Source organism: Martes martes (assembly GCF_963455335.1).
Source record: "Martes martes genome assembly, chromosome: 4".
Taxonomy (NCBI): Eukaryota; Metazoa; Chordata; class Mammalia; order Carnivora; family Mustelidae; genus Martes; species Martes martes.
This window is the reverse complement of record NC_137891.1, coordinates 134,483,890-134,503,632: the sequence shown is the minus strand read 5'-3', so window position 1 is coordinate 134,503,632 and position 19,743 is coordinate 134,483,890. Positions and strand designations below refer to the sequence as shown.

The window sequence follows — 19,743 nt, the reverse complement described above, 5'->3', positions numbered from 1 at the left end:
GCCGAGTGATGTTGAGCACTTTTTCATGTATCTGTTGGCCATTTGTTTCCCAACACAATTTGTTGAAGAGACTGTTTTTTTTTTCCCCCCATTGGACATTCTTTCCTGCTTTGTCGAAGATTAGTTGACTATAGAGCTGAGGGTCCATTTCTGGTCTCTCTATTCTGTTCCATTGATCTATATGTCTGTTTTTGTGCCAGTACCATACTATACTGTCTTGATGATTACAGCTTTGTAATAGAGCTTGAAGTCTGGAATTGGGATGCCACAACTTTGGTTTTCTTTTTCAACATTCCTCTAACTATTCAGGGTCTTTTCTGGTTCCATATAAATGTTAGGATTATTTGTTCCATTTCTTTGAAAAAAATTGATGGTATTTTGATAGGTATTGTGTTAGATGTGTAGATTGCTTTAAGTAGCATGGACATTTTCACAATATTTGTTCTTCCAATCCATGAGCATGGAACATTTTTCCATTTCTTTGTGTCTTCCTCGATTTCTTTCATGAGTACTATATAGTTTTCTGAGTACAGATTCTTTGCTTCTTTGGTTAGGTTTATTCCTAGTTATCTTATGGTTTGGGGAGCAATTGTAAATGGGATCAACTCCTTAATTTCTCTTTCTTCTGTCTTGCTGTTGGTGTATAGAAATGCAACTGACTTCTGTGCATTGATTTTATATCCTAACACATTCCTGAATTCCTGTATGAGTTCTAGCAGTTCTAGAGCCTTTTGGGTTTTCCACATGAAGTATCATATCATCTGCAAAGAGTGAGAGTTTGACTTCTTTGCTGATTCAGATGACTTTTATTTCTTTTTGTTTTCTGATTGCTGAGGCTTGGACTTCTAGTAATATGTTGAATAACAGAGGTGATAGTGGACATCCCTGCCATGTTCCTGACCTCAGGGGGAAAGTTCTTAGTTTTTCTCCATTGAGAATAATATTTGCTGTGGGTTTTTCATAGATGGCTTTGATGATATTGAGGTACTTACCATCTATCCCTACACTGTGAAGAGTTTGATCCAGAAAGGATGCTGTACTTTATCAAATGTTTTTTCATCATCTATTGAGAGTATCATATGGTTCTTGTACTTACTTTTATTAATGTATTGTATCACACTGATTGATTTGCAAGTGTTGAATCAACCTTGAAGCCCAGGAATAAATCCCACTTGGTCATGGTGAATAATCCTTTTAATGTAATGTTGGATCCTATTGTCTAGTATTTTGGTGAGAAATTCTGCATCCATGTTCATCAAGGATATTGGACTGTAATTCTCCTTTTTGTTGGGGTCTGTGTCTGATTTGGGGATCAAGGTAATGCTGGCCTCATAAAATGAGTTTGGAAGTTTTCCTTCCATTTCTATAATTGGAACAGTTTCAGGAGAATAGGTATTAATTCTTCTTTAAATGTTTGGTAGAATTCCCCTAGAAGCCATCTGGCCCTTGGCTCTTGTTTGTTGGGAGATTTTTGAGGACTGTTTCAATGTCCTTACTGGTTCTGGGTCTGTTCAGGTTTTCTATTTCTTCCTGGTTCAGTCTTGGTACTTCGTATGTCTCTAGGAATGCATCCATTTCTTCCAGATTGTCGATTTGCTGGTGTATGGTTGCTTAAATATGTTCTTATAATTGTTTGTATTTCTTTGGTGTTGGTTGTGATCTCTCCTCTTCAATTCATGATTTTATAATTAGGGTCCTTTTTCTTTTCTTTTTGATAAGTCTGGCTCAGGGTTTATCAATCTTATTAATTCTTTCAAAGAACCAGCTCCTAGTTTCGTTGATTTGTTCTACTGTTGTTTTTGTTTCTAGTCCGTTGATTACTGCTCTCATCTTTATTATTTCTCTTCTCCTACTGGGTTTAGGCTTTCTTTGCTGTTCTTTCTCCAGCTCCTTTAGGTATAGGATTAGGTTGTGTACTTGAGACCTTTCTTTTTTCTTGAGAAAGCTTTGTATTACTATATACTTTCCTCTCAGGACCGCCTTTGCTGTGACCCGAAGATTTTGAATGGTTGTATTTTCATTTCCATTTGTTTCCATGATTTTTTAAAAATATTTTTTTAATTTCCTGGTTGACCCATTCATTCTTTAGTAGGATGCTCTTTAGCCTCCATGTATTTGAGTTCTTTCCAACTTCCTGTTATGATTGACTTCTAGGTTCAGAACAGTGTGGTCTGAAAATATGCAGGGAATGATCCCAATCTTTTGGTACTGGTTGAGACCTGACTTGTAACCCAGGATGTGATCTATTTTGGAGAATGTTCCATGTGTACTAGAGAAGAATGTGTATTCTGTTGTTTGGGGATGGAATGTTCCAAATATATCCACGATATCCATCTTTTCCAGTGTGTCATTTAAGGCCTTTATTTCCTTTTTGATCTTTTGCAAAGACTTTCCATTTCAGTGAGGGGGGTGTTAAAGTCACCTACTATTATTGTATTTTTGTTGATGTGTTCCTTTGATTTTGTTATTAATTCATTTATATAATTGGCTGCTCCCATTTTAGGGGTGTAGATATTTAAAATTATTGGATCTTGCTGGACAAACCCTTTATGTATGGTATATAGTGTCCTTCCTCATCTCTTATTATAGTCTTTGGCTTAAAATCTAATTTATCTGCTATAAGGATTGTCACCCCAGCTTTCTTTTGATGTCTATTAGCATGGTAAATTGTTTTCCACCCCCTCACTTCAAATCTGGATATGTTTGGGTCTAAAATGAGTTTCTTGTAGAAAACATATCAATGGGTCTTGTTTTTTCACTCATTCTGATACCCTGTGTCTTTTGATTGGGATAGTTAGCCCATTTACATTCATGGTAGCTATTGAAAGATGTGAATTTAATGCCATTGTATTGCCCTTAAGGTGACTGTTATTGTATATTGTCTCTGTTCCTTTCTGGTCTGTTGCTTTTAGGCTCTCTTTGCTTAGAGGACCCCTTTCAATATTTCCTGTAGGGCTGGCTTGGTGTTTGCAAGTTTTTTAAATTTTTGTTTGTCCTGGAAACTTTTTATCTCTCCTTCTATTTTCAATGACAGCCTAGCTGTATATACTATTGGCTGCATATTTTTTCTCATTTAATGCTCTGAATATATCATGCCAGTTCTTTCTGGCCTGCCAGTTCTCCTGGATAGGTCTGTTGCCAATCTAGTATTTCTACTATTGTATGGTACACACCTTTTGTCCCAAGCTGCTTTCAGGATTTTCTCTTTGTCACTGAGACTTGTAAGTTTTACCATTAGATCACAGGGTGTGGACCTATTTTTATTGATTTTGAGGGGGATTCCCTGTGCCTCCTGGATTTTGATGCTCCTTCCCTTCACCAAATTAGGGAAATTCTCTGCTATAATTTGCTCCAATATACCTCCCCCCCTTTTTTCTTCTGGGATCCCAATTATTCTAATATTGTTTCATCTTATGGTATCACTTATCTCAAAATTTGAAAGAAAAAAAAACCTACATGTGTACAAGAAATAAGGTTAAATACAATGAAGGCATAAAATATGACTATAACAATGAAAATTTTAAAAGATTTTCAAAAAGGTATTGGTAAGATAAAATAGTTAAAAAACATTAAAATAGGAAAGAGAAATAATTTAAAAATATAACAAGAAAAAATGAAATTTATAAAATTTAACTTTGAAAGAGTGAATAATCATGGGAGAAAAAGCCATGAATTCTGTGTGTTGCTTTACCCTAGCCCTGGAGTTCTCTGATTGGAGATCTCATTGATCAGTGAACTTGGTCATGGCTGGATGTTCTTGTTGATCTTCTAGGTGAGGGACCTTTTGCAGTGATTTTCAAATGTCTTTGCCCAAGGCGGAATTGTACTGCCCTTGCCAGGGGCCAGGCTAAATAATCTGCTTGGGTTCCCTTGTAGCTTTTGTTCCCTGAACATTTTCCATACAGCTTTGGAGGATGGGAATGAAAATGGCGGCCTCCCAATCTCTCACCCCATAGGAAGCAAGAGCTCAGACCCCACACCTCAGTGTGCCCTCAAAGAAAAGCAGTCAATCCCTCCCAACTCCATGGTTTCCAACCACACTCTGAGCTCACCCAGCCTATGACCAAACATTTCTACCTCTGGCACATGCTCCCATTTGGAGTCTCCAAACCCAACAGATTCCTGCAGTGTGCTCCTGCACCTGGAGGAGGAAGGAGGGGGTCTCCCCAGATCTGCAGCTTGTGGGGTCCCTGCTCAAAGAGCAGTGGTCCAACTGTGCTTTGGATCATGGATTAAGGTAATTCTGAGCTGAGAGTCCACTGCTCAGCTCTGTGTCTATAGCCAGCTTCCCCAGTCTGATACCTGGGAGCTCTGCCTCACTCAGACACCCCGGGTCTTTTTGTGTCCCCATGGGTCCTGAAACCACACTGTCCCCACAAGAGCTCCAGCCCTCACCTAGCCTCTGGAGCAAAGTACCTCAATGGAGCCAACTTCTAAAAATTCCAATTTTGTGCTCAGCTGCTCTAACACTTGCCAGGAACCAGCCCCTCCCCCCACAGTCTATCTTCCCATCACTTGGGATTCACTTCTCCACACGTCCTACCTTGTGGAAAGTGGTTGATTTTCTGTTTCTAGAATTGCTGCTCTTCTTCTCTTCGGTCTCCTGTTGAGCTTGTAGGTGTTCAGAATGGTTTGGTAACTAGTTGAACTCCTGGGATCTGATTATAACTCAGTCTCCCACTTCTCCACAATCTTACTCCTTCAGCTCTCTTTTTTAAATCAAGGAGGAATATTTTTCACAGAATCTCCCTCAGCAATCAACCCCATAATCTCTCCTCCTTCTCTTTCTGATCTAATGGTCAAAATTGAGTCATGTGTTCATTTCCTAGTTTCGTAGGAGGTGTGCTTAGTGATTATCGGGCATTTCCAGTCTCTGATGCAGAGCAGATACTGCTGGCAAGGAAGAAAGAGGAGGATAATGACAGTTGTTTGGGATTAATTGCCAGCCATGGCTAATTTGACAGATTATTTTCAAAGGCTTTTATCCTCTGAAGTTCAAATTCTCTGACACCTTCATGGCAGGGTTATATCCATCCATATTATACATCAGGGTATCAATAAACTAAGGCCAAGTTTATGTAAAAGTACATGAATTTTTTTAAAAAGTACATGAATTAATATTTAGAAGGTCCAGTATAACCAGTGATAAATTTTTCTATGAAGTATAGCCAGGACACTATGAGCCTGAATCATGTGTGTGTTGTGTGTGTGCATGTGCGTGCACATGCACACACACATGTATATGTGTTAAAGAAATCTCTTAGGCAAGGAACTTGTCATTATTGTTCCCTGCTCAGTTATCTCTAAGAGTGTTAAAATACCTAATGCCTGCCTAAGTATTTTTTCAGTAGCCTTCAAAATCTCTTCATAACCATACAATGTAGGCTGCAATTATATGGTAGTGAAGATGAGCATCCTCATACCTGATTCTGTTCTCCATAACAATTTTTTTTTAAAGATTTCTTTATTTGACAGAGATCACAAGTAGGAAGAGAGGCAGGCAGAGAGAGAGGAGGAAGCAGGCTCCCCGCGGAGCAGAGAGCCCGATATGGGGCTTGATCCCAGGACCCCGGGATCATGACCCGAGCCAAAGGCAGAGGCTTTAACCCACTGAGCCACCCAGGCGCCCCTCTCAATAACATTTTGATTGGACTGTGGCAGTGCAGACTAGAAGTGTCAGTTCCAACAGGTAGCCATCCACAGAGATAATTGTCATAGTTCTTGCTTATATGGCACCTTTCCCTCACAAAGAGCTAAAAAAAAAACCTTACAAGTACACTACATCTTTCTGCATTGTCGTGAGTTAGGAATGCCCAATAATTTGGGGCCAGTGGGAAAATTCATGTAAAAAATGAATAAATGTTTAGTTCTGATTATAAATCCAACTAGACTGTAGAGAATAAGAAGAATGAAATGTGGGTCTCTCCTTTACCTAAGCAAACTTTTCACTGAAAGGAAAATTTGCAGAATTTGTTCTATATAGCCAGTTGCTGTCCTTATAGTTGTTTTTCACTTTAATCTATTTCACTGGACAAGTATACCTTACTGTATAAACTAGAAGTACTCTTGAGATGCTACTTAAGGGACTATTTCTTCATATAGAATCTTTCTTTCATGTTCTGCACTGAAATAGAGATAACTAATTACAAGAAAGAATTTTTCCAATAAGTCATCATAAAATCAACATTAGCCTTTAAATGTTGAATGTTTATAAGGAAAATATATTTCGAAAGGAAATGCTCAAAATATGTGACAGCTTTATGTCAATTACATATTTCAAATGTTTATTCTAATAATTTAAACACTGCAGGGAAGAATATCCTAAATGAGAATTATTAACAAATGTGTCTAAAAAATGGTCTTCCCAATATTCTTTGACAAAGTAATAGATGTTTAGTTTGGCTACATATCCATCTGGAAAATTCCAGGAAGCCAGTTTAGCATTTTGCTGGTCTCCTTCGTAGGAGGAAGTTGAACTGCAATGATGAGGAGCAATAAAAATTGTAACTATGACATTGGTTTAAGGTATAGTAATAATTAAGGCAGAATTTTTATATAATACATTTGATCATAGAAATTATGTTTTATCTGCCATCAGATGCTATATTTTAATTTTTCCTGTTTTGTAAAGATAATAACTTTATCTTTCTTGAAAATAAGTTGTGCCCATGGTTGCATTTCTTTTTTTTTTTTTTTAAGGATTTATTTACTTATTTGACAGAGAGAAAGATCACAAATAGGCAGAGAGGCAGGCAGAGAAAGAGAGGGAAGCAGGCTTCCCGCCAAGCAGGGAGCCCGATGCAGGGCTCGATCCCAGGACCCTGAGATCATGACTGAGACGAAGGCATATGCTTAACCCACTGAGCCACTCAGGCACCCCCATAGTTGCCTTTCTAAAGAATGTCAATTCTTAGGCCTTCCAGTGTTTAGTACCTATCCTGTAAGAATGATTTTTTTCAAAAATGTTTAATATGAGGGTCATTTAAAAAGAAATCATAAACAAGGGAAGAATGTGATGTTGTTGCTAACTTGGCAGGTCTAAATTGTAAAATACAAATGTTCACTAAACAAAGATTAAGCAAAATGGAAAGGTAATGGAAAAGTATGGAAAAGTAATATTTTCTTTCCCTGTTTCGATGAGAGAGAAACATTGGACATTAACAACTGAGAGGAGTTTTCCTATCCTTTGCCATGAATAGCCACTAATTAGACAGAGTGTTTGAGCACATTTGAAAGACAAGTTAAAAGCTGGGATGCATAAACCCATGCCAAAAATTGGCAGAATTCTGCAAGAGTCAGCAAACCTAGGTTACTACATTGGGAATTTATGGGGAAACAATAGTCCTGCCAACTTCATGTGGCTTCGGGGATAATTCTACATTTAAATAAATAAAACCTCTGCATCTGATAAAAAGAAAATCATACACTGTATGCAGATGCACCAAGATATTGCATTATTTTCCATCATTGGAAAATTCCACTTCAGTTAGAATCTTTTTCCAGATTTGCAATTGGGTAAATTCTATAAAGTAATAACATGTTAGTAAGGATTCAATTTTCATAAATGCAACCAAAATGAGAGTCTTAAGAACAAATGTCCCTGGATTCCAATAGCATATACACTAAGAAATGAAAATTTCAAGTAGTTAATTAATGTAAATAGTTATCTATTGGAAATTCCCTAATATTCTCAGTTTTTAATTTAACTTATCATATTTACATTCAGGGGTTTGAAAACTTCACTGTTTTTAGGGACCAGAATTAAATTGTAAACCCAGAAAGCCACCTATATGTGAGTTTTTGAAGAGCAATAAAGACCAGGGGTTGGGAAGCTGTGGCTTAAGGTCCAAATTTGGCATCCCTGTTTTTTGTAAATAAAGCTTTATTGAAACAAAGCCATGTCCATGTGTTAACATATTATCTGTGGTTACTTTTGCACTGCAATTGCAGAAATGGGTAGTTGAAGCAGAGATCATATAGTCTGAAACACTTCCAGTCTGGCCCTTTACATAAAAAGTTTGTTGGCCCTTAGCAGAGACTATGGGGGCCTCTAGAGCACATGCTTTTCATAAAAACATTCATATTTAAACAATGGTTAATCTAAATATTTCAGGCCAGATATAGATGACTGCCTAGTGCTGGGAAAAGAATGACTCTATTATTCTTAGTCAGCCATTTTACTAACTGTCCATGTGACCTTGAACAAGTCACCAGTTCTCCTCTAGTGAGAAGTGAGCATATCCCTTTGCTGAAGTTGTAGAACATAAGGTCAAATGGCAAGAAACAGCATGGTCTTTAAGGAAAATATGTAAGTCAGTCCAGAGAAATGGAAAGAGAGCCTAAAGTGAATATTGGGAGCTGAGGTACAGAGTCTAACAGGTCAGAATTTCAAGCAGACAACTGAAGATGATCTGATCACATTTAAATATTCAAATAAGCTATTTAAATATGCCTAGCCCTGTGTTTTCATGGACAAGAATTCAATTCCATCATCTGCAAAAAGAATTTTTTCAAAGTACACTCCTAGTCTGTAGGAAAGAAAAAAATAAATGTCCCTTGGTCACATAGACAGTCTAAATTAGTTACATCTGTTGGAGAATCACAATGAACCTTTGTACATTTCATCTGAGAAGTGCTGCCAATAAGATATAAAACTTTCACTATTTGCAGATGACATGATATAATATATAGGAAGCCCTAAAGTTTGCAAAAAACTACTAGAATTGATAAATGATTTCAGGAATGTCACAGGATACAAAAACAATATACAGAAACCTGTTGCATTTCTATACACTATAAGAGGTAGCAGAAAGAGAAATTAAGAAAGCAATGTCATTTACAATTGCACCAAAATAATAAAATATCTAGGAATAAACTTAACCAAGGAAGTGAAAGATCTGTACAGTGAAAACTATAAAAACATTGAAAGAAATTGAATATGGCATAAACAAATGGAAGGATAGTCCATGCTCATAGATTGGGAGAACAAATGTTAAAATGTGCATACTACGCAAAGTAACCTACAGATTTAATGCAATCCCTATCAGCATACCAATAGGATTTTTCACAGAAGTGGAATAAATGATCTTAAAATTTGTATGGAACCACAAAAGATCTCAAATAGCTAAAACAATCTTAAGAAGAAAGAACAAAACTGGAGGTATCAGTGAAATAAATCAGTCAGAGAAAGATAAATACCATATGATTTCACTAGCATGTAGAATTCAAGAAATAAAAGGAAAAAAAAAAGAGGCAAACAAAACAGACTCTTGAATGTACCAAACAAACCAAGGTTACCAGAGGAAAGGCGGGGGTTGGGATGGGTGAAATAGAAGAGGGGGATTAAGAGTAGACTTATGATGAGCACAGAGTAATGTATAGAATTGTTAAATCACTAATTGTATATGTGAAACTAATATAACACTGTCCATTAATTTTACTGGAATTATGAAACAAACTGGAGGTATCACATCCCAGATTTCAAGATATATTCCATTTAACATTTTTAGCAAGCTTTGCCAAAATGTCCTGGACATCTGAAAATTTTTTAAAATCATGCAATATCTATAAATCCTTAAGAAAACTTTCAAAAACTCTGACCTAGAAAATCTCTTGTTATTTCCAACTCTGAAAACCTTCACTATTTTAATAGCTAACTCTTATAGAGCATTTACCACATACCAGGCACTATCTATGTGCTTTTCCTACATTAACTAATTTAATCATCACGACTCTATGAAGTAGGGATTATTACAGAATGAGAGAACTGAGTGGAAAGGTGTGCTTTAATTTGTTCAAAATCAAACAGCTAGTGAGTGGTAGCATCAGGATACAGACCCAGGTAGTCCGAATCCAGACTCCATGCCCTCAAGTACTCCACATTCATAGTTTTGTTGTTAAGTTTCAGATGTTCAAAAGTGCAAAAAACTTACCTAAACATTTCACAGAATATTTTTTTATTTTTTAAATTTCAAAAAAAACCTTATTATTAGAAATGTCCTTAGGTCAACTTAACACAAGATTTGCATATCCAGAGACTAGTGAACCTCAGCTTTATCTGTATTTACCATCATTCATAGTTCTTAATAAATGAGCTAATGTATGTTCATTATAGTATTTGTTGAAATAGACCTATCAGAATATCTCCTTGGCAACTGTTAATTAATTGTAGCTGCTTCCTTGGCAACTGTTAATTAATTGTAGATACCTGATAAAAATTGAGCGGTTTGTCTTTGTAAATATTCTGGAACTCAAACTTCTCACTGATAAAGAATCCTTCTTTCATGCATGGGTGAATGTCTTCATTAAACAGCCCTGATTGAAAAGCTATTCATGCTGTGAATAAGACCGACAAGTTACTTGCTTTCATGGAGTTTTAATCTAGCAGGATAAAAATAATGAGTAAGCAAACAAAAAAGATTTTAATTTTTAGTATTAAACATTTAATTAAGTAAAATAAAGTATTTAATTAAATAATAGATTAAATATTTTCAGTGGTAAGTGTTAAGAGAAAAATAACATAGAAGGTAAAGGTACAAAGGAGATTTTATTTTGGGTAATGGGGAATGGACTATTGTGAGGAGAAAACAAATAAGCAGAGTGGAGGAAAAGCAACCACCTTTTGGAAGATTTAGGCAAAGAACATGACAGTCAAGAGAAACAGCAATGATAAAAGTAACAATCACAGAAATTTAAACATTTCTACAATTTTTATTTATATAATAGGACCATAGCTTGTTAACATTATTTAATACAACCAATTATTTTGGAACTTGCACCTTTAAATTCCTAGGTGAACTTACAAATGAATCTAAATAATCAGCAAGATATCTGATTCAGGCAGATGAAGATCAAATTGTCGGCATTACCGGTAGAGAACGTGGCCCAAACTTGGGACCGAGTCCTAACATCGTTCTCTCACCTATGCTGGCAATCATGTCTTCAAGGCCAGCCGTTTGTAAGGGGAAATCACACCAGCTGGATTCCCCTGAGGGAATGGATGGAGAGATAGGCTCCCCCTGACCCACAGGTGCTTATGGGTAAGGAAGGAGCATCATCCAACGAGGGCCTCCCTCAAGCAGGCTGGTGTGAACTGCATAGGGACAGCCCACAGGAGAACCCAGTGGTACAGTAAGGAGGTAAACAAATGAAGATGAGATGCTCACCCTCCTACTAATCAGTAAGGAAAGAACATAAAAGACTGAAAGTATTCCCCTAGCATGGTGGATCTCACCTAGAGACAATTCCCACCCTCCAACCTCACCCTGCCTCCCAACCAGGGAACATTTGACAATGTATGGAAATATGTTGGTTGTGAAAGCTGCAGAGGGTGCTGCTGATATGCTGCTAACCATCCCTCAATGCACAAGATAGCTGTATCCTAGAAGTCCCTGTGTCCAGCCATGAGGGTAAGACATAGGGTTTTCTGCAACAAACTGCAAAGGGAATTTTTAGAGTTTCTTGACTTTGGACCAGAATTTTTTCTATCCTTCAAGGATACATGTTAATATTGTGGATTTAAGTTACAATCTCAGAACCTCAGCTTTAGATTTTCATTGTTTAGTATTTTCATTGTTTCTTTTCCACATATGTAAATATATATGATTCATATAGCAAAGTCCTCTAAAACCCAACCGAAATGTCACCTCTCCTTAAAATTTCCCTAATTACTGAACTGTTAGATGTTCCTTCCTCTGAGCTCCTATGGCAGTCTATACATATTTTTACTTTAGCACTTACAACACTTTGAATTAATTATTCTTTAAAAGATTATCCCCATTTAGAAAAGAAGTCTTTCTGGAGTAGAGACTGTGTAGGATGTGCTAAACTATTCTATAATGCACACAGTAGGCCCCTATATCAAAGAATTTACCTGTCCAAAATGTTAGTAGTGCCAAGTTGAGAAACTCTTCATCCCAGAAATCTTTGTAACTTCACAGAAATCTTGGTAACTCCGATGTCCACATGGTGCCTGCCGTAAGAAGGACAAACTTAAGTGAATGAATGAGTACTAACGAAGAAACTACTAACGCCAAATACCATGGATTCTATTTTCTTTTTCTCACAACATCTTACTTGTTTGTATCCTGATGAAATTTAAAACCCATTACATATATTCAGCTAAAAGGAACATTTGTTGGACAACTTGACAGAACAATTATAGTTTAACAACTACCACAGGAAGAAGAAAAGCAGTAGGCCGTGTTATGGACTGTTTAAAATCTTGTGGGTAGAGGCAGTCAATTTTAAAGGTATAAAAATGTAAGAACTAATATTGAATGATAATTTCAAAAAACAGAAGTAAGAGTATAATCATTTTAAAGATATAAAATGTAAGAAATCATGTATTGGAAAGACAACTCGAAAACAGAAGAACATAATAATGGAAGGAAACTTTGGTGACAGTAATAAACACTGATGGAAACAAGGATCAGAAAAATAAACCAAGATAAAATTAAGATAAAAAAATGCTATTTTACATAACAAAACTTAAATAAGCTTCAAGAAAAGTTCAGAAAACATCATGGGGAAGTCTTTTTTTGTTCCACAACAAGGAAAAATGGAAAATACTGTCCATTTAGAAGAATGGCAAAGGAATTGTAGGAAACTATGTTATACATTTAAGGTATGGTTTCTAGGTAAGAATTTGTGAACCAAGGGTTTCAGAAGTAGTAGCCTAAGTAGCACAGGAAGAGAAAAATGCTTAGGAGTGACATAGCGGCTATCTATCATTTCACAACAGAAACCAAACTTATACTACACTGATACAGATAAGAAATAATAGGTTTTTTAAATACATTGTCTTAATCAGCCCACATCTAGAGAGTAGTGTTCAATTCTGAGTGCCACTTGGCCTACAGAAATAGGAAATGTTTTGGGTTCTGTGGTCCTTATGATCTCTGTCTCAACTATTCAGTTCCACTACTGTGGTAAAAAAACAGCTATAGGTAATATGTTAACAAATGGGCATGGCTGTGTTCCAATAAAGCTTTACATACAAAAAAACAGAGGTGCCAGATTTGAGCTGGCCCTGTTTTAGATGAGAAATAATTGATAAATATAATCACAGTGTTTAGGGGCCTGGAAATCCAGGAATGATTTAAGAAGTCACTATTATTTAGCATAAAGAAAATATACATTCTAGAATGAATAAAATTTGTTTTAGGACACTCAGGTATAAGACATCCCCATCAGGGGCGCCTGGGTGGCTCAGTGGGTTAAGCCGCTGCCTTCGGCTAGGGTCATGATCTCGGGGTCCTGGGATCGAGTCCCGCATCGGACTCTCTGCTCAGCAGAGAGCCTGCTCCCCTCTCCCTCTCTCTGCCTGCCTCTCTGCCTACTTGTGATCTCTCTCTGCCAAATAAATAAATAAAATCTTTAAAAAAAAAAATAAGACATCCTCATCTCTTTATTTAATAAAATTAATTTTTTCTTGGTTCTCCACCTCTAAAGCTGGGAAAAAAATTATTCTCGGTCTTATGTGATATTTTCCTTGGGGATCAGTGAGAACTACAGAATTCATAAATCCAGGAAATTGTGGAAAGGACTTTGGTCTTCAGCTCATGGTGGTTCTTACTAGAATATTTATTGCCTAAGGCTACATGGTTAAGTCTGATGCAAGTGGCTCTGCTACTCCTCTAATTGATTCTCATTCATTTGTCACACATGGCTACTTGGTCCTTCATGTTGACTCTCAAGGCTTTGGTGCTCATCATTTTCTTACTGGGCTGTGTGGTCTAGGAGCAAGATTTGCAAGAATCTGCCATTTCTTGGTTTTCCCAGGCTGAGAAGAAAATCCAATTCTCTTTTCAGGGGCCCAGCCACTAACACCCCCTTTCCTAGAAGCACCTATTCAGTGGTATAGATCTGGCAAGAGGTGAGGCAGATGTTCTTCTTACAATGGTGGCCACAATTTCAAAACCATCTTTGGACTAGTGGTCCCACACAGGCCCTGCTGGTCACCTTGAAACATATTTTAAGATCTGAGTGGAGAAAGGAGGGATATACATATGAAAAAAACTGATAGTTCAAGGAAGCAAGTGGTAAATATCAAGTAAATCATGAAAAAGAAAACAAATGGTATGTGAACTAAAAAAGGGATAATTTTCAGGTGGAATAGAAAAAAATATCCCTTGTTTATTTTTTAATTTTTATTTCCAGTCAAGACCTTTACCTGAGCTCTGGGCTCTCTCCCTCTACCCCCAACTTTCTCTGTCTCTCTCTGTCACACACACACACACACACACACACGCTTTGCTCTAATTCCATTCCAGTCTTCCCCCACTGATATTCAATCCGAAACTATTTTAAATTCCCTCCTCTCCTTTACCTCCCACACCCAGTCAGTCATCATCATTACCAAGCTATGTCTTCAGCAGAGCACCTTTCATTGCCCACGGTGCCATTCATATTACCTTTGTCTTCTTTCTGGCCCCAGTTATATTCCACATGCATTTTAGGATGGTCTTATTGGGCCCCTTTGCTAGACATCCTCCCTCCATTTCTCACACCATTTGAAGCTGCCAGAGTGAACTTTCTAAAGTACAAATCTGATAAATCTTTACAATCTACATTCTAAAGTCTTCCATTGCCTTCAAGCTAAAACCACATTCCCTGGCTTGACATGGATGACCTTATGATATGACTTTTGCCTACATATTATTTCTTATTTCGTACTATCTTTCTAATTGTTTTTACTAACGTGTAGTTCCTTGAAATGGGTCATGATCTCTTTCAACACTCCCCTTTGATATTTCCTTCAAAAAAGACCATCTCCTCTGATTTTATTGCCTGATCAGTGTTCCAAAATGAGGTGTCAGTGGAGACTTTTACTCCCAACACTGAGAAAGTACCTCTCCCTGTGCTCTTTAGAAACCTACACATACTTCCTATGACACTTATTCCACTCGGTAAAAATTATCCATTGTCTTAGCTATATCTCTCAAGATTATGAGCTACTGGTTAATATTAATAATACTTTTCATCTTGATAACTCTAAAACTTGAGAGATAATAGGAAATCAATATATTTATGTCATTAGCAAAGGCTTAAAACAGAAAACTGATCTTCCCAGAGTGACTATCCATCTTCATGTTGTTAAGTCAAGTGGTCAGTTCTCAAATCTATCAGCAGTTTTTGTCACTTGCTTCACCTTGAAACACTTTCTTTACTTGATTCCCATATTTCACACTCCTCTGGTTTTTCTCTGATTGTCCTTTGTCACTTCTCAGTCTTCTTTGTTGGCTCATCCTCAGGTCATCTTAGACCTATTCTCATCTCATCTACACTTAGTCCCTTAGTTATCTCAGACTCTCAAGACCTGATGCTGTCTCTTTGCTGACCACGCTCAAATTATCTCTCTTCCCTGGACTTCTCTAAACTCTAGGCTTGTGTATATAACTGCGTGCTTGACATCTCTAGTTGACTTTACAATAGAAATCTCAAATTCAACATTTTTTTCTTCAATTTTATTGAGGTATAATGGACAAATAAGTGTAAAGTATTCCAAGTATATATGGTGATTATTTGATGTATACATATATTGTGAAAGAAGTCCTCCCATCTGGTTAATTAACACATCCATCACCTCGAATATGTGGGGAGGTGTGGCGGTGGGGTGGAAAACATTTAAAACAAGTTTCTGATCTACCCAAAACCCTGTTCTACCCTGTCTCCCTTATCCATCAATTACAACTTCATTCGTCCTTGTAGTTACTCAGAACAAAACACACTTTTAGTTATATTTGACTCTACTTTCTCCTACTCCCCACAGATATTTCAGCAACAGAACATTTAACTCTAATCTTAAGTATGTTCAGAAGCCAACCAGTTCTCACCATCTCACTACCACCACCCTGCTCCAAGCTACTATTTCCTCTCACTTGGCTTCTTCCATTAGCCTTGTATGTGATCTCCTGCCTTCCACTTTTGTCCTTCTCAGTCTATTTACAAGACTGCAATCACAGATATCCTTTTAAAATAAGTCACTTCAGTCACAACCTTGATCAAAACCTTTTAGCGACCCTTCATCTTAATCAAAATCAAAGCCTACGTCTTAACATGGGGCTGTAAGACCTAATATTATCTAACTCTTCATTATCATCTCTTTACTCCCCCCATCTCTATCTCTCACTCTGCTTTAGCCACACAGTCCCCTAGAATGTCTTCAAGGAAGCAACAAGTTCCTGCTTTAAAGTTCATGCACTAGCATGTTATTTCATTTCCTTTAAGAGTTGGTTCAAATTTTATTTTCTTAATAAGGCCTTACCTGGATCTGCCTCCTAAAAATTACAATCCCCCATATCCATTCTTCATATCTATCTCTTCTGTGAAGTTTTCACCATAGCACTTATAACCTTCTAATATATTATTTTATTATACTTAATTATTTTAGTACTTATACTTAATTACTTATTGTAATTTATTGTAATTCTCCCACCAGTGCCATGTGAAATCCCTTTGGGCAAGAGTTTTTGTTCCTTTTGTTTACTGCTGTCCTCCAAACTCCAAAAGATTGCCTGGTGCATAGTCTTTCAATAATAGCTGCTGAATGAACAATGGGTACACCCATGTTCTCAGTTTCTGAGTGCCTGATAGTGTCTTTATTATAATAGTATTTTAATGTTAAAAAAAAACACTATGAGATAATTACAGTAGCCATTTTAAAGATAAAGAAACTAAAATTTCCAAGGTTTGAGTCAATGATGCCTCCTGAATTTCTGTATAGTCAGGACTTAAGGATAGCATTCTGCTTAGTGGGAGGATAAAAAAACTTGGAACTCAGAAAAACACTCTCTTTTCTTACATGGTATGCTATACTTGAGAATGGCTTAAGAAGTGCTGATTACATGTGGCACTGGCCAATGTACCCCTGCTTTTGGCACCAACTCTTGCTCAAGGTTTTACTATTTTACAGAGATGTATCCCAGCCAATATCTTTAGGAGACAATGAATCCAAGAGTCTGTCTATAACAGAAGTTCATTTAGTGAAGTAGAAAATGGCAAGATTGATGATGAAATGATGGCCATATTGTGGGGTTTTAGAATGCTTTGCTCAGAATTTATTTCACCCATTGGTTCCCAAATCTGTGAAAATTCTTAAAACTGTAGATGTTGTGGACCAATCCCTATACCTCCTACTGGTATAGATATTTACAAGCTTCCTGGATTTGTGTTAAGCAGTCAGCTCTGTATTCCTACCATAGATTGGCTTTTGGAAATATGATAAGCAGGTAGCAGTTTGCATATATTGTTATATATTTGCAGTTTATGCCTCTCTATAAAATACTCCCATTTCTGTGCACTATAAAGCCAGGTAAATCTGACAGGGGGTGGGTGGAATGTCTTTTGGAGCAATGTGTCATGGACTGCCTCACAATAGTATTTTTCTCCATCTGTTATAGGTCAATGCACAAACTGGCCCAGTTGGAAAGACTTGACCTAGGCAATAATGAATTCAGTGAGCTGGTAAGCAAATGCATTTTCTAAACTTTATAAATACGCTCTAAGAGATTATTTCTTTTGTCTCTATAACCCCAGGTATTGAATTATCCAAGTGCACATTTGCATTTTGAAATATAAAAACAAAATGAAACCCGGGATATAAAGTGATTGTTTGACTATATGATAAACCATAAAGAACTAGATAGTATTAGATTCACAAAAAAGGAGAGGAAGAGAGAGAAGCAGATGAGGTAAGAAGATGCAAATTGACAGTTTTGAGCACCAGATATGAGCAGGCACCAAGTTCAGTATGTCACAGATATTATCTCATTTAACCCTTATTTGACATGTTGCCATGTTAACTTTATGGAAATGAGCTCAAAGTGGTCACCAATTTACACAGCTTTTATGTTGTTGGACAAGAGTTAAAGACTTGATTAACTCGAAGTTCATACCTTGAAGACTTCTGCCTTTGAGAATTCCTTAGTGGAGGGAAGGGTTAAAGACCTTCTATTTAAAATTGTACTGAAAGTGTCTTTCTAGTGAACACATATTACCATCTCGCTGCCACCAAAATTGACAGAATTCTGACTGCTCCTTTCAGGCTTAAGTTTTCTTTAAAATATGCCTGCAGACCAAAATCTCAAATGCAAATTAGAAAGCAAAGAGTCCTTCATAAGTAGACTCTTTCTAATTCAGAAGCCTCCTCTTGAACATCTTCAAATTTCAAAAATGAAATTCATCTAAAATGTATTTTAACTATTTTTAAATTAAAACATTTAATTAAGTAATCAACTATTCTCTCCCAGCTGTGTTGCTAATAATGTGACCTTGGGCAAATTACTTAACCTCTCGAAGTCTCTTTTTCGATTTCTCTAAAATGGAAATTATAATGGCTCCTCCTTTAGAGGGTTTGTGTGAGAATTAAATGAGATAATGCATGTGCAGGACCTGGAAAAAAGGGATTCTCAGTAAACGCCGGTGTACATGGTATAATCCATACTTCATCTTGAATGTGCAAAGAATTAATTTGTTTGACTTTGACCATAACTAATTTGGCCATTATTATCCGAGCCTCTCAGCTGTTTCTTGAGGGTAAAAGCTGACAATTATTCTTCTGAAACTAAAAGTGTAGTCTGATTTAAGAAGTTATAAGATCCCTTTTGGTTGTGTTCACATTTCTTGCATAACAATTCTGTCATGTATCTTCATACCTTCCCCTGCCTCTGTTCATAACATGGAATTTAGGCATGTACAAAGGAGGCTATACATCTTTCTGAAGAAAGGGGACTCCCTGGTCTCAGCCTGGCTTTCAGAAGTGTGCTGCCAGACATGCTGGCCTCTGGCCTGATGTCTGCAGCTGATCCTGCCCTTTATGTTAAAACTGGAGTTTTGAAACTATAGTCAGTTCTTTGGCCTTAGGTACTACTCCCCCTGAGTACTGGCCAGCTCCTCCTTGCTTGCAGTGTCACCACTCAGCTCTCATTGGCTGTTAGATCTATTAGTCTGTATCTTGTCTCCTCTCCAGCATCAGGCATGTCATCCATCCCCAGTTTCTGTTGTGAAGATACCTCTCTAGCCTTAATACATTAGTGACCCTGTAACCCACATGCAGGCTCTGAGAGTGCACATGATGCGTAAACTGAGAGAGGCCAGAGGAAAATGGACTCTGGAGCCTCCTTCCTCCTGCTACATCATACCACCAAGTTTGCCCTATTTTGGATGCACTCAGTTTCATTACAGGGCAGTTTGCAGGGTGACCTCAACACAGATATGGGGGCAAAATGATTCAATACATAATCCAATGTACCTCAGGCTTTTTTAAGGTAGATACTTATTAATAATATAGGTAGATAGATTGGTAAGGGTAGGGAATAGCTATGGCAAAATTGTTTTGTACTGGGAGTTTAGAAATCAGTTGTTAAGAAGCTACAATCGGCCCAGGAGCTAGGTCTAGTGGTTGTAAGAACATGGACTGTGGATTCAGACTACTGAGGTTTGACTCTCAATTCTGTCACTAGCTAGCCAGGTACATTTGGGTCTGTAGCTCACTCTCTATCCTCAATATCCTCTTCAATAAAATAAGGGTATAAAAGCTATTTGGCTCATAGGCTTTTTGGGAAAATTCCATGCAATAGAATCTATAATAAACACTAAATATATATTTCTATGAATTTTTATTCTGTCAGGTATATGACTTTGGAAATCAAATCTATAAATATTTGGACCAAAAAGATAAGTAGGATATATTTATATGTTTTTGAAAGTAGACATAGTAAAAATAACCTTAAAAAACATAAT

The 19,743-nt window shown here is 37.0% G+C and overlaps 1 protein-coding gene across 1 annotated transcript in view; it reads left to right on the top strand.

The window, feature by feature from the left end:
- LRRC7 (leucine rich repeat containing 7) overlaps positions 1–19,743 on the top strand; it is a 558,156-nt gene that overhangs the window by 345,345 nt on the left and 193,068 nt on the right. Inside the window, exon 8 of the mRNA XM_080802199.1 lies at positions 17,403–17,466. Within this exon, the coding sequence (XP_080658325.1) occupies positions 17,403–17,466 (64 nt within the window). The remainder of the gene's footprint in view (positions 1–17,402; positions 17,467–19,743) is intronic.